The 15,971-nt window shown below is 51.4% G+C and overlaps 1 protein-coding gene across 2 annotated transcripts; it reads right to left on the bottom strand.

Moving 5' to 3' along the window:
- Positions 1–358: 358 nt before the first annotated feature.
- On the bottom strand, positions 359–14,190 carry ssr2 (signal sequence receptor, beta). Of its 2 annotated transcripts, none has more exons than XM_085978594.1 (6): positions 14,112–14,190; positions 8,252–8,409; positions 6,851–6,949; positions 5,465–5,573; positions 2,842–2,919; positions 359–1,822 (listed from the first exon to the last, which is right to left on the bottom strand). In XM_085978594.1, the coding sequence occupies exons 2-6, from the start codon at positions 8,407–8,409 to the stop codon at positions 1,712–1,714; spliced, it is 555 nt and encodes a 184-aa protein (XP_085834720.1). In that variant the 5' UTR covers positions 14,112–14,190; the 3' UTR covers positions 359–1,711. The 2 variants fall into 2 exon arrangements, with proteins under 2 accessions (XP_085834720.1, XP_085834721.1); XM_085978595.1 differs by lacking the exon at positions 14,112–14,190 and adding an exon at positions 12,089–12,111.
- Positions 14,191–15,971: the final 1,781 nt, after the last annotated feature.

Below are 15,971 nucleotides of genomic sequence, written 5' to 3'. Positions count from 1 at the left end.
TGAGGACTGAGATGAGGAGGAATTTCTTCACTCAGAGGGTGGTGAATCTCTGGAATTCTCTGCCCCAGAGGGCTGTGGAGGCTCAGTCGTTGAGTCTATTCAAGGCCGAGATCGAGAGATTTTTGGACTCTCGGGGAATCAAGGGATATGGGGATCGGGTGGGAAAGTGGAGTTGAGGTTGAAGATCAGCCCATGATCTTATTGAATGGCGGAGCAGGCTCGAAGGGCTGCAGGTACGGCCTACTCCCAATGTTCTTATAAGTCGCTAACGATTAGGTGAATGAAGGAATTGTATTAGTGTGCCAATGTGTTCACAGTGCGAATTTCAAGGTCATGTTTCAAAGAGGATTGCAAGGCATTTTTTTTTTTTTTTAGGTGTTTTTATTAAAAATAACCGTCCCCCAAGTGCACAATAAATGTACATATAACCCTGTTGTACTTATGGGGCGCAATGGTTCAAAAATGAAGAGCTGGGTGCAGCATCTGAGCTGCAAAGCAACGTTAACGCAGGCTGCAGATCGCCCTCGAGCAGCTGCCCCTGGAAGTGTTTCGTGCATTTGCATCCCCTCCCCTTGCTTAAAAAGAAAATCTTTGCGGCCCACCTTCACACGGTAAAATGGATCCCATGGTCTCTTTTGATTTCAAACCGGCACGAGAACACACCACGGGCAGCCCGAGAGAAAAGCGGGGCAAAAAGTCAAGAGCCATAGCGGCACAGGAGGCGGCCATTCGGCCCATCGAGTCCGTGCCGGCTCTCTGCGGAGCAATCCAGTCAGTCTCCCATTCCCAAAAGTAGCTGACTGACGCAGCCACGGGAATGAACAAGTAAATTCCACCAAAATAGACAGGAAGACGGGAAAAGGACGAGGAGATTCACCGCAGTAGCCGGAGATTGCAACAACAAAAAAAATATTAACTTGGAAACGCATCGCATGTCACTCAGCATCGCAGAGAAAGAAAGCTCAACATTTTCTCAGGAATGACCCCCAAATGAAAGAAATGGACGCCGTTAGCATGCATGAGGAGTAGGTTAATGCTTCGGCTGCAGACGCTGGTCAGCCTTTTTTTGGGGGTGGGGTGGGGTGGGGGGCCACAGCAGCAGGGGGCTGCCGACGGAAGTCAGGGTCACACGGCACCAAATGCCGCCCAGTCCAACCGGGGAGGAATTTTTAAACAGATTTTTAAACCACAGAATCTTGCAGCAAAGCTCAGGAAACTTTGGGAAGCAAAGCTGGTTGGCGCAGTCGGGAGTATCTCGACAACCATTGCCAAGGAGTTGGGAGACACAAAAACTAAAGGTGCCACAGCACCACCAGTGGCAGGAGGGTGCAATTACAACGTGACACATTACTTGAGAAATTCCCACTATAGATGCTGGATGGACCTGCTGTGCGCTGTCTCCCTGTTTCAGATTCCCAGTTCTGTGAACCTTCTGGGAAAATACATTTGATTAATATTCTCTTTAAAACGAAGCACAAGCAGACCGATATCGCGATTGTAAGAGAGTCGGAGATTAAACGACCAGGTTAGGCTCAGACGAGTGGGGAGGCAACTTAAATCCTCGGCCGGCATCATTCACTAGAATGAATATTTTTATTTTTATATGTTGGTTTGTAACATGCCCAAAGGCCAGATGTTCGGTGCATCGAAACCATCACGGCCCCAGCGTACAAGAGGGAGAACGAGCCTCTTCCGAGGACTGCGTTTAAGCTCAGTTCTTCTTTGATTTGGCCGTGTCGTATTTCCTCTTGCTCGAGTACCACAGCAGCAAGGGGATGCCAATGGAAGGCAGGGTCATGACGCCGAAGGCCGCCCAGTCCAACTGGAGAGGAATTAAAAAAAAAAATAAAAGTCACATTTAAATCATAGAATCTTAAAAGAGCAAAAATAAATCTTGCATTTCTCCAGCGCCTTTCACGACCCCAAAGCGCTTTACAGCCAATGAAGTACTTTTTTTTGAAGTGTGGCCACTGTTGTAATGTAGGAAACGCGGCAGCGAATTTGCGCACAGCAAGATCCCGCAAACAGCAATGTGATAATGACCAGATCATCTGTTTTTAAGTGATGTTGGTGAAGTGATAAATATTGGCCCCAGGACACCGGGGAGAACTCCCCCTGCTCTTCTTCCGATAGTGGCCGTGGGATCTTTTATGTCCACCCAAGAGAGCAGACGGGGCCTCGGTTTAACGTCTCATCGGAAAGACGGCACCTCTGATAGTGTAGCGCTCCCTCAGTACTGCCCCTCCGACAGTGCGGCGCTCCCTCAGTACTGACCCTCCGACAGTGCGGCGCTCCCTCAGTACTGCCCCTCTGACAGTGCGGCGCTCCCTCAGTACCGCCCCTCCGACAGTGCGGTGCTCCCTCAGTACCGCCCCTCCGACAGTGCGGTGCTCCCTCAGTACCGCCCCTCCGACAGTGCGGCGCTCCCTCCGTACCGCCCCTCCGACAGTGCCGCGCTCCCTCAGTACCGCCCCTCCGACAGTGCCGCGCTCCCTCAGTACCGCCCCTCCGACAGTGCGGCGCTCCCTCAGTACTGCCCCTCCGACAGTGCGCGCTCCCTCAGTACCGCCCCTCCGACAGTGCGGCGCTCCCTCAGTACCGCCCCTCCGACAGTGCGGCGCTCCCTCAGTACCGCCCCTCCGACAGTGCGGCGCTCCCTCAGTACCGCCCCTCCGACAGTGCGGCGCTCCCTCAGTACCGCCCCTCCGACAGTGCGGCGCTCCCTCAGTATCGCCCCTCCGACAGTGCGGCGCTCCCTCAGTTGACTGCATTAAAGAAAGCTCAACATGTTTAACCTGATTTGCCTCAAGGAATGGTAGAAAAGACCGATACTGTACTCACATAATGAGGCGAGAAGCGCCTGTCGAACTCTCGCTGCGCCAGAATGCCACCCTGCCCAGGAGCACTCGTGTAACCCACCTGAAGATAAAGAGACGAGAAGCCTATTACCAGGTTGTTAGCAGTCCACCTCCTTCCTCCTCTGGTTCACAGCACCACGTTTTGAGTTAGCACGAGACAGTACACGGAACAGACTTTATTGATGTACAGCACAGATGATCAATCTAACTGTATAGCGAGAGAGACGCTTTTCGGTGTCTGTATCTTTTGAGTTCTCTGCAGAGCTATGGAAAAACCATGCTCCTTTATACTCCATATATATTCTGCCGACATCAAAAGGTACACGTCACAGAGAAGACCTAATGCCGCATCTATTCCCAGATCCGTTCATGTAAGCAGTTGTAGTTACTTACTCCAAAGCTATTTCCCTTAAACAAGACTTTCTGACGTAACTGCTCTTAACCTCTTTGAAGAACAGGCTTTATTAACTGTTAGATTTAGGTGTACTCGCACAGCAAACACAGAGTTAGCTTGCAGGTACAAGCAAATAATTAGGAAGGCATGTTGGCCTTTATTGCGAGGTGTTTGGAGTACAAGAGTAAGGAAGTCTTGCTCCAATTGTACAGGGCCTTGGTGAGACCGCACCTGGAGTACTGTGTGCAGTTTTGGTCTCCTTATCTGAGGAAGGATATACTTGCCTTGGAGGCGTCGCAACAAAGGTTCACTAGATTGATTCCTGGGACGAGAGGGCTGTCCTATGATGAGAGATTGAGTAGAATGGGCCGATACTCTCTGGAGTTTAGAAGAATGAGAGGTGATCTCATTGAAACGTAGAAGATTCTGAGGGGGATTGACAGGGTAGATGCTAAGAGGCTGTTTCCCCCTGGCTGGAGAGTCCAGAACCAGGGGGCACAGTCTCAGGATAAGGGGTCGGCCATTGAGGACTGAGATGAGGAGGAATTTCTTCACTCAGAGGGCGGTGAATCTTTGGAATTCTCTGCCCCAGAGGGCTGTGGAGGCTCAGTCGTTGAGTATATTCAAGACTGAGATCGATAGATTTTTGGACTCTCGGGGAATCGAGGGATATGGGGATCGGGCGGGAAAGTGGAGTTGAGGTCGAAGATCAGCCGTGATCTTATTGAATGGCGGAGCAGGCTCGAGGGACCGAATGGCCGACTCCCGCTCCTAATCTTATCTGTCTATACTGTTGTTAATGGTTCCCTCTACCTATGTATATTACTCTAGCCCCGAAAGTTAGATCGTAATCACGCATAGCTGACTTTATTAGTCACTTATTTCCTTGCACAAGCACTTTTCTTCGATAATACTGGGACACTAAAAGCATAAGACAAGCCTAGCTTTCCTCACGACACTTCAAAGCCATCCTGTTTACAGGAAACTTTCTGATATCCGGCACTGACGGGACCGAGCTGGTGCCGTACCATCAAAAGTGCCGGACATACCAGCGTTAATGTTGAGAGATACGGAACTGAAAAGCTTTGTGTGAATCAACAAACCCTGTTGCTTCAAAACAGTCGGCTGCAGCTGCAAGCGTCTCTCGCTGAAGCTGTTGCTATAGCTACAGACCTTGCAGTGCCTGACTGGGGAAAAAAAAAGCAACGAGAACTAAAAAAAACTTACAGAAAACGGCCCCTGATTTTTGCCGTTAGATCGAGTATTCCGGACATATAACCTCCGGATAAACCAAAGTTTCCTGTATATTGGAAAGCCTGTTGCTCTGAGATACAAAGAAGTTCGATTATTAACCCTCAACTCCCCAAGGTGTCTAACATCCACCGCTCCAGGATGTCCAACACTGGTAAGTGGAAACAATTTCTCCCAATCTACTCTACCCAAAACCCTTCAAATGAATTTTGAACACCTCTATTAAATCACCCCTTAACCTTCTCTGCTCTCTTAAGGAGAACAAGCCCAGCTTCTCTCGTCTCTCACCCCTGGTTTCATTCGAGTAAATCTCCTCTGCGCCCTCTTCAAGGATGTGACATCCTTCCTAAAGTGCGGTGCTCAGAATTGGACACAATGCTCCGGCTGAGGCCTGACTGGTGACTTACAAAGTATTAGCCTAACTTTCCAAACTGAGTCCATCACTCACCACCACCGCTCGAGGAACAGCATCTCATCTTCCGATTAGGCACTTTACAGCCTTCCGGACTCAATACCGAGTTCAACAATTTCAGATCATAACCTCGGCCCCCATTATATTTTTACTTATATTTTTTATCCATACCTTTCTTTTGGCCCTTCCCCCCCACTTTTTCTCTCTCCCACATGGCAGCTGTCTCCCATTCTGCCAGCGCATTTCACACCTAACCTAGAGCTGTCTTTTGTCTCCACTAGTCCGACCACCATCTCGTCTGGTTTTGAATACCTCTTAATGTCTCTTCACTTCTCTTTTGTTCTTTCATCCCCATTTCCCAGCCCCCAAACTGGCCTTTTAATCTGTTACATTTCCTGTGCTTTTTCAGTCTTGACAAAGGGTTTTGACCGGAAACGTCGACTCTGTTTCTCTCTCCACGGATGTTGCCCTGGCCTGCTGAGTTTTTCCAGCATTTTCTGTTGTTATTTCGGATTTCCAGCATCCGCAGTATTTTGCGATCGTACTCACCACCACCTGACTGCCTTCCTGGGCGAGGTAGGAGATTGTTGCAGAGGTGAAGTTGAAGTATCCGGCTTTCAGTGGTCGCAGCACCACCGTGTGCGTGACGTTACTGGCTCTGAGCGGAAGTGCGTTAAGGAAGCAGACACACATACACTCACAAAGACACAGACACACACAGAGTCCAAATTGAAAGCGATTAATATCATTTTTTTTTTTTTTTTAAAAAGACACCCTCAATTGTTTGAAAGACTTGCATTTGTATAGCGCCTTTCACGACCCCGGGACTTCCCAAAGTACTTTTTGAAGCGTAGTCACTGTTGTAATGTTGGAAACGCGGCAGCCAATGTGCACACAGCAAGATCCCACAAACAGCAATGTGATAATGAGCAGATAATGTTTTCAGTGATGTTGGTTGAGGGATAAATGTTGACCCCAGGACACCGGGGAGAACTCCCCCCCGCTCTTCTCTCAATAATGCCACGGGATCTTTTACATCCACTAGAGGGCAGACGGGGCCTCGGTTTAACGTCTCATTCGGAAGACAATGCAGCACTCAGTACTGGCACTGGGAGTGTCGGCCTGGATTACGTGCTCAAGTCTCTGGAGTGGGACTCGAACCCGTGACCCCTCTAGACTCAGAGGCGAGACTGCTACCCGCTGAACCACATCACACGCCTGACTTGCAGACGACAAGCCTCACTCACCAGGGTCAAGGTCAACACCCAGAGCCACTCAATGGGGTTATAGCTTCTGTGGCAGCCACAGATACCTGGGAATGAACCTGGAAGAGCTGGGATGAGAGATATATAGACACAAGTCAGGAGTGTGATGGAATGCTCTCCACTTGCCTGGATGAGTGCAGCTCCAACAACACTCAAGAAGCTCGACACGTCCAGGACAAAGCAGCCCGCTTGATCGGCACCCCATCCACCACCTTAAACATTCACTCCCTCCACCACCGGCGCACCGTGGCTGCAGTGTGTACCATCTACAAGATGCACTGCAGCAACTCGCCAAGGCTTCTTCGGCAGCACCTCCCAAACTCGCCACCTCTACCACCTAGAAGGACGAGGGCAGCAGGCGCGTGGGAACACCACCACCTCCAAGTTCCCCTCCAAGTCTCACACACCATCCTGACTTGGAAATATATCGGCCGATCCTTCATCGTTGCTGGGTCAAAATCCCGGAACTCCCTCCCTAACAGCACTGTGGGAGCACCTTCACCACACGGACTGCAGCGGTTCAAGAAGGAGGCTCACCACCACCTTCTCAAGGGCGACTAGGGATGGGCAATAAATGCCGGCCTTGCCAGCGACGCCCACATCCCATAAACGAATAAAAAAACACACACACTAATAAATCTTAAACCCACTACGGTTGCGAGAAGGATACGGAGCAATACGGTCCCATTTCACAGTCAACATTCCGGACACGATTCCAAAGTCCTCTGGTGGGAAGGAGTCATCGCTGAGCTCCACATCGAGCGCGGCACTAACAGAAACAGATACGATTGGGATTATTCCATCAAAGGGGTTAAGATGAGCAAAGGCAGAACACCGAACCCGACATGCTTCCCCCCTCCCGCCACCCAATCCTTCAGCCAAATTGTTGTCCTTAACATGCAAACCCAGGCAGCGAGCGCCAGCTGATAGGTTTGCATTACTATAGCAGCTTCCACGATCTCAGGACGCCCCAAAGCGCTTCACAGCAAATGAAGTACTTTTGAAATGTAGCCAATTGGTGCACAGCAAGATCCCAGAATGTGACAGTGACCAGATCATCTGTTTTAGTGATGTTGGTTGAGGGATAAATATTGGCCCCAGGACACCGGGGAGAACTCCCCCCTGCTCTTCTTCAAAATAGTGGCCGTGGGATCTTTTACATCCGTCCGAGGGGGCAGACGGGGCCTCGGTTTAACGTCTCATCCGAAAGACGCCACCTCCGACATTGCGGCGCGCCCTCAGTACCGCCCCTCCGACAGTGCGGCGCTCCCTCAGTACCGCCCCTCCGACAGTGCGGCGCTCCCTCAGTACCCCCCCTCCGACAGTGCGGCACTCCCTCAGTACCGCCCCTCCGACAGTGCGGCGCTCCCTCAGTACCGCCCCTCCGACAGTGCGGCGCTCCCTCAGTACCCCCCCTCCGACAGTGCGGCGCTCCCTCAGTACCGCCCCTCCGACAGTGCGGCGCTCCCTCAGTACCGCCCCTCCGACAGTGCGGCGCTCCCTCAGTACCGCCCCTCCGACAGTGCGGCGCTCCCTCAGTACTGCCCTTCGGACAGTGCGGCGCTCCCTCAGTACCGCCCCTCCGACAGTGCGGCGCTCCCTCAGTACCGCCCCTCCGACTGTGCGGCGCTCCCTCAGTACTGCCCCTCCGACAGTGCGGCGCTCCCTCAGTACTGCCCCTCCGACAGTGCGGCGCTCCCTCAGTACTGCCCTTCGGACAGTGCGGCGCTCCCTCAGTACCGCCCCTCCGACAGTGCGGCGCTCCCTCAGTACTGCCCCTCCGACTGTGCGGCGCTCCCTCAGTACTGCCCCTCCGACAGTGCGGCGCTCCCTCAGTACTGCCCCTCCGACAGTGCGGCTCTCCCTCAGTACCGCCCCTCCGACAGTGCGGCTCTCCCTCAGTACTGCCCCTCCGACAGTGCGGCTCTCCCTCAGTACTGGCAGTGGGAGTGTCGGCCTAGATTTCTATGCTCAAGTCTCTGGAGCGGGACTTGAGCCCACAACCTTCCGACCCAGCAGCGAGGGTGCTGCCCAGTGAGCCACGGCCGACACAAGACAACACACTTCCTACCTGGATCCGACGTTGTAGATGTTGTACTGCAGCGTCAGGTCTCGGCCCTCCACTGCGTATTTGTTTAACAGGGATTTGGAGGCCAACAGCCGCGCTCCTTCGTCTCCGCTGACAGCAGCGGACAGCACAACGCACACACTGATCAGGAGCAACTTCATCTGTGAGGGAGGAGGGCAAACAAAAAAACAGACAGAGTGACGTAAGAAAATTACTAGGCACTTGGTCTAAGCGTTAAACAAAGCTTTAATCAACTGTTTTACAACATGGAGGTCTAGTTGTGTCCTTCACTCGTTCCTGTTAAAGAATGTCCTGCGCAAGCTGGGCCCGTGCCCGAGTATTTATACTCTCCCTGGACAGCGCCACCAGCAGGCCGCCCAGTATTATTTCAGAAGTCATTTCCACATAAATGACAAGATTCATGTCACAGAGAATTACACAAGAGTCTACAGCACCGTCTCTCGCTGGATGCAGGCGACTACTTCGAAAAACCCAACGTTCTTGTTGACGTTTCTTCACACATCAATACACACCCGAGACACGTTGAAGGGAGCATCCGACGCAGTTATGAATGAATAGTGGCCGTGGGATCTTTTACGTCCACCTGAGTGAGCAGACGGGGGCGTCGGTTTAACATCTCATCCGAAAGTCGGTACCTCCGACAGTGCAGCGCTCCCTCAGTACTGCCCCTCCGACAGTGCAGCGCTCCCTCAGTACTGCCCCTCCGACAGTGCGGCGCTCCCTCAGGACCGCCCCTCCGACAGTGCGGCGCTCCCTCAGTACTGCCCCTCTGACAGCGCAGTGCTCCCTCAGTACTGCCCCCTCTGACAGCGCGGTGCTCCCTCAGTACTGCCCCTCCGACAGTGCAGCGCTCCCTCAGTACCGCCCCTCCGACAGTGCGGCGCTCCCTCAGTACCGCCCCTCCGACAGTGCGGCGCTCCCTCAGTACCGCCCCTCCGACAGTGCGGCGCTCCCTCAGTACCGCCCCTCCGACACTCCCTCAGTACTGCCCCTCCGACAGCGCGGTGCTCCCTCAGTACTGCCCCTCCGACGGTGCGGCGCTCCCTCAGTACCGCCCCTCCGACTGAGCATCCACTGACGCACTGTCATGTTGTATATGCAAGACTGAGGTCGATAGATTTTTGGATATTAAGGGAATCAAGGGATATGGGGATAGTGCAGGAAAGTGCAGTTGAGGTCGAAGACCAGCCATAATCTCACTGAATGGCGGAGCAGGCTCGAGGGGCTGAATGGCCGACTCCAGCTCCTATTTCTTGTGTTCTTATGCCTCCACCACCCTTTCAGGCAGTGCATTCCCGATCCTGACCACTCGCTGCGTAGAACAGTTTTTCCTCGCGTCTCCTCTTGGTCGTCCGCCAGTCTCCTTAAATCGGAGTCCTCTGGTTCCCGACCCGGCCACCAACGGGAGCGGTTTGTTGCTCTCTCCACCTACTCTGTCTAGAGGCCCCCCCCCTCACAACCCCTCTCACGATTCTGAACACCCCATTTTGCCTGGTCACACTCCCTGTGACGCGCCGTAGGATGTTAAAGGCGCTGGCTGAATGCAAGGCACTGCGGTTGCATTCTCGCCCTCTCGTTATAAAGGCCAGCAGTCCATTAGCCTTTTTGATTACAGGAAACTCTCGATTTACCAGCACCTAAATAACCGGAAATCTCTTAACCGGCAAAATTCAGGAGTAGGTTCAGGTTAAGTTTTACTTCATATTAGTGGCCGTTCCTGGACCTGTGGCTGTGTAACCGGGGCCTCCTACACTTGTTGCTAAGCAACAGGGACGCTTGGTCTGTGGCCGGAGTTCCTGCACATGTTGCTAAGCAACAGGGAAGCCTGGATTTGTTGCTGTGTACAGAGCTCTCGTACCTTTTAACGATACCTCTCTGTAATCCGGACTTTTTGATAAACCGGCACCATGCCGGTCCTGTCGCTGCCGGATGCCAAAGAGTTTCCTGTATTCTCTGTTACCTGTCCATGGCATTTTAATGATCTATGCAGCTGAACCTCCCACCCCACCACCACCACCAGGTCTGTCTGCGAGTGTGCAATGCACCCCTTTCTAAAACTGCAGCATTGAATTTAGATGCTTTCCCCCCCACTCTCCTCCGCCCTGCAAAACGCAGCAATACTGGGCTCTCTGGGGACAAGGAAATTAGGAAGGCAAAGAGAGAATATTGAAAAATTTTGGCAAGTAAAATCAAGGAAAACCCAAAGATGTTTAATAAATACATTAAGAGCAAGAGGATAACTTAAGAAAGAGTAGCGCCTATTAGGGACCATAAAGGTAATGTGTGTGTGGAGGCGGGAGATGTCGGTAGGGTCCTTAATCAATACTTTGCGTCTGTTTTCACAGAGAGCGGCGATGCAGATATTGCAAATCAGGGAGAAGGAGTGTGAAATATTAGATTAAATAAACAGAGAGAGGAAGTATTAAGGGGCTTAGCAGCTTTAAAAGTGGATAAATCCCCAGGCCCGGATGAAATGTATCCCAGGCTGTTGAGAAGCAAAACAGGAAAGGGCAGAGGCTCTGACCATCATTTTCCAATCCTCTCTGGCTACAGGTGTGGTGCCAGAGGACTGGAGGACTGCTAACGTTGAACCTTTGTGTAAAAAGGGAGAAAGGGATAGACCGAGTAATTACAGGCCAGTCAGCCTAACCTCGGTGGTGGGAAAATTATTGGAAAAAGTTCTGAGGGACAGGATAAATCTTCATTTGGAAAGACACGGATTAATCAAGGATAGTCAGCATGGATTTAAGGGAAGGTCGTGTCTGACTAACTTGATTGAATTTTTTGAGGAGGTAACAAGGAGGGTTGATGAGGGTAGTGCCTTTGATGTAGTCTACATGGATTTTAGCAAGGCTTTTGACAAGGTCCCACATGGCAGACTGGTCACGAAAGTAAAAGCCCATGGGATCCAAGACAAAGTGGCAAGTTGGATCCAAAATTGGCTCAGAGGCAGGAAGCAGAGGGTAATGGTCGATCGGTGTTTTTGTGACTGGAACACAGTTTCTAGTGGGGCTCCGCAGGGCTCAGTACTAGGTCCGTTGCTTTTTGTGGTATATATCAATGATTTAGACTTGAATGTAGGGGTTACGATTAAGAAGTTTGCAGATGATACTAAAATCGGCCATGTAGTTAATGAAGAAACATAGAAGATAGGAGCAGGAGTAGGCCATTCGGCCCCTCGAGCCTGCTCCGCCATTTAATGAGATCATGGCTGATCATCCAAATTCAGTACCCTGTCCCTGCTTTCTCCCCATATCCCTTGATCCCTTTAGCCTTAAGAAATATATCTAACTCCTTCTTGAATATATTTAATGAATTGGCCTCAACTGCCTTCTGTGGTAGAGAATTCCACAGGTTCACCACTCTCTGGGTGAAGAAATTCCTCCTCATCTCTGTCCTAAATGGCTTACCCCTTATCCTTAGACTGTGACCCCTGGTTCTGGACTCCCCCGCCATCGGGAACATCCCTCCTGCATCTAGTCTGTCTAGGCCTGTTAGAATTTTATAAGTTTCAATGAGATCCCCTCTCATTCTTCTAAACTCCAGCGAGTATAAACCCAATCGACCCAATCTCTCCTCATACGTCATTCCTCCCATCCCAGGTATCAGTCTGGTGAATCTTCGCTGCACTCCCTCCATGGCAAGAACATCCTTCCTCAGGTAAGGCGACCAAAACTGCCCACAATACTCAAGGTGTGGTCTCACCAAGGCCCTGTACAACTGCAGCAAGACATCCTTGTTCCTGTACTCGAACCCTCTCACTACGAAGGCCAACATACCATTTGCCTTCTTAACCACCTGCTGCACCTGCATGCTTACCTTCAGCGACTGGTGCACAATGACACCCAGGTCTCGTTGCACTTCCCCTTCTCCCAATCTATTGCCGTTCAGATAATAACCTGGACAGTCAGCGTGGATTTAAGGGAAAGTCGTGTCTGACAGAAGCAAGCTGGAGACTGCAGGAAGATATCAATGAACTGGTCAGGTGGGCAGAACAGTGGCAAATGGAATTCAATCTGGAGAAGTGTGAGGTAATGCATCTGGGGAGGGCTAACAAGGCAAGGGAATATACATTAAATGGTAGGACACCAAGAAGTGTAAAGGAACAAAGGGACCTTGGAGTGCATGTCCACAGTTCCCTCAAGGTAGCAGGCCAGGTAGATAAGGTGATTAAGAAGGCATAAGGGATGCTTGCCTTTATGAGCCGAGGCATAGAATACAAGAGCCGGGGGGGGGGGGGCTTGAACTGTATAAAACACGAGTGAGGCCTCAGCTAGAATACTGCGTGCAGTTCTGGTCACCACATTACAGGAAGGATGTGATTGCACTAGAGAGGGTACAGAGGAGAGTAATGAGGATTTTTACAGGACTGGAGAATTTTAGCTATGAGGAAAGATTGGATAGGCTGGGGTTGTTTTCTTTGGAACAGAGGAGGCCGAGGGGGGAGATTTAATTGAGGTGTATAAAATTATGAGGGGCCTTCATAGCGAGAGGGTTCGAGTACAGGAACAAGGATGTCTTGCTGCAGTTGTACAGGGCCTTGGTGAGACCACACCTTGAGTATTGTGTGCAGTTTTGGTCGCCTTATCTGAGGAAGGACGTTCTTGCCATGGAGGGAGTGCAGCGAAGATTCACCAGACTGATACCTGGGATGGCAGGAATGACGTACGAGGAGAGATTGGGTCGATTGGGCTTATACTCGCTGGAGTTCAGAAGAATGAGAGGGGATCTCATTGAAACTTATAAAATTCTAACAGGACTAGACAGACTAGATGCAGGAAGGATGTTCCCGATGGCCGGGGAGTCCAGAACCAGGGGTCACAGTCTAAAGATAAGGAGTAAGCCATTTAGGACAGAGATGAGGAGGAATTACTTCACCCAGAGAGTGGTGAACCTGTGGAATTCTCTACCACAGAAGGCAGTGGAGGCCAATTCATTAAATATATTCAAGAAGGAGTTAGATATATTTCTTAAGGCTAAAGGGATATGGGGAGAAAGCAGGGACAGGGTACTGAATTTGGATGATCAGCCATGATCTCATTGAATGGCGTAACAGGCTCGAGGGGCCGAATGGCCTACTCCTGCTCCTATCTTCTATGTTTCTATGGGTTGAGTGGACAGGAAGGACCGATTTCCCTTAGCAGAGGGGCCAAGAACCAGGGGGGCAGAGATTTAAAGTAATTGGTAGAAGGATTAGAGGGGAGTTGAGGGGAAATTTCTTCACCCAGAGGGTGGCTGGAATCTGGAACTCACTGCCTGAAAGGGTGGGAGAGGCAGGAACCCTCATCGCATTTAAAAAGTACTTGGATGTGCACTTGGGATGCTGTAACCTACAGGGCTACGGACCAAGAGCTGGGAAGTGGGATTAGGCTGGATGGCTTGTTGTTGGCCGGAGCGGACACGATGGGCTGAAATGGCCTCCTTCCGTGCTGTAACTTTCTACGATTCTATGAGTTCTGTAGAAGGGTTTCGACCCGAAACGTTGACTCTGTTTCTCTCTCCACGGATGCTGCCCTGGCCTGCTGAGTTTTTGCAGCATTTGCTATTGTTATTTCGGATTGCCAGCATCTGCAGTGTTTTGCTATGGTCTGATTCTCTAAAGTAGGCAAGACGCCCTTTCACCCCTGACCCTTCACCCCTGCCGGTTGCCCCAGTGCTGACGTGTACATCGCCTTGACTGGCTTTCCCCCCCCTGGCGCTCGCTCTATATTAAAAAAAAAGCCTCAGCCGGGGCCCCAAGCCACCCACTCCCTCCCGTGCAACGGATCGCAGAGACTCCGTCAAAAATAATTCATCAAAAGGGAATCTTAATTGAAATGAAAGGCGCTCGACACACACTCACCCTCTCGGAGCCGGAGCTAGGTAAAAAGAAAACCGCGCATGCGCCAGTCTTGTCCTGCGTCGCCGCATTACGTCATGACGCCATCTCCACCCCTGACCAATCGAATCGCCGGCCCAAGAAAAAAAACCTTGCCCGGCTGTCACATATTTAAAACAAAACACTCAGTTCACTTTTTAATCTTCGTAGTCGGGCTAAATATATGATATACATATATATGTGTGTATAAAATAATCGCTTAGTTACATTTGAAAAAAATAAAGAGACTACAAGTCCCAGACTGCATTGCAACAAAACAATATTGGTAAGGGGCGGGGCGGGCGCGCAATGCTCCTCCGGGAAATGTAGTTCGCTCTCGGATGGCTGCCATGACGGAGAAGGGAGAGTGGGCGCGGAAAAGAACTACGTTTCCCGACGTGCATCGGATTGGAGGCACGGGCGTGTGTGTGTGTGTGTGTGTGTGTGTCACGTGCCTCTACCTGCCCCGCCCAAGCACCGCCTTTTTCAAGCCTAGCCAATCAGAAAGGCGCCGCCGCGGAATTAATGAATGGGATGGGGAGGAGTTAGGTCGCTGGGCGGGGCATTTGATTGGCAGTTGGGGATGGAGTGGTTGCTGGTGAGGCGGTTGGTGCGTGCGCTGCTTTTGAATGGGGCTGCGGCGGTGGCGGGAAGCGGCGAGCTGCTGGACCTGCCGCAGTTTTACGCTCCCTGTGTGAGGCGGCGCCTTCAGCCCGGCTTACGCGAGCGGCCTCTTTCTGCAGGCTTTGCGGCCTAAATTGAAAAATTTGTATTTTTTTGAAAAAAAAAGAATTTTTTCCCCCCATCCTCCAATTTGAAACGCCTCTAAAAGGATAGAAATGTTTTGTTTTTCCCCCGAGTAAATTTTTTTCACCCAAACCTTTTCCTTCATTTGCAATAACTTCTGAGGTTAAAAATGTTTTTTTTTTGGGGGGGTGGGGATCTGGTGTTTAAAGCTTTTTTTTGTGCCAGTAATTTGTTCACCCTCTTTCCCGCCCCCCCCCACCATGAGTTAGGCTGATTCCATCCTGGTGGGCTTGACTGGTTCTGCTGGTTTTTGGCCTCAGTGCACTTGGGTTGGGGAGGGTGGGATCCATCAGGGGCTGTGGCTGCTGATTGGTTTGTGTCAGTAAATTTGCCCCCTTCCTCTCCCAAAATGAGTTAGGCTGATTCCATCCTGCGGGTGTGGCTGGTTTTTGGCCTCGGTGCCGTTGGGTTGGGCGGGTGGGATCAATCAGGGATGCTGCTCCTCATTGCTATGTTTCCCCCCCCCCCACAACCGAGTCGAAATGTGGGGACGTTACAGAAGAGCAGGATTGAGTTTTGCTGTGATTCGGTCCCCTGTGCGGGCAAGGTTGGGCTTCTGGGTGTGTTGACACCCACGACAGACATGTCTTGCTGTTTTAAGCTCCTGATTCAGCCCAAATGTGGTGCCCCTCAGAAAGAAAGACTGCAGTGTCTTTCACAACCACCGGACGACCCAATAATTTTTTTTTATTTGAAGTGTAGCCACTGTTGTAATGCACGAAACGCGGCAGCCAAATTGCGCACAGCAAGCTCCCACAAACAGCAATGCGATAATGACCAGATAATCTGTTTTTAGTGATGTCGGTTGAGGTATAAATATTGGCCCCAGGACACCGGGGTGAACTCCCCCTGCTCTTCTTCGAAATAGTGGCCGTGGGACCCTTTACCTGAGAGGACAGACAGGGCCTCGGTTTAACGACTCATCTGAAAGACAGCCCCTCCGACAGTGCGGCGCTCCCTCAGTCCTGCCCCTCCGACAGTGCGGCGCTCCCTCAGTACTGCCCCTCCGACAGTGCGGCGCTCCCTCAGTACCACCCC

This window comes from Somniosus microcephalus, unplaced genomic scaffold (assembly GCF_052327205.1).
Source record: "Somniosus microcephalus isolate GS21.2 unplaced genomic scaffold, FLI_Smic_1.0 unresolved_chr7, whole genome shotgun sequence".
Classification (NCBI taxonomy): domain Eukaryota; kingdom Metazoa; phylum Chordata; class Chondrichthyes; order Squaliformes; family Somniosidae; genus Somniosus; species Somniosus microcephalus.
Note: the sequence above shows the minus strand (reverse complement) of the source record. Positions and strands in the feature narration are given on the sequence as shown.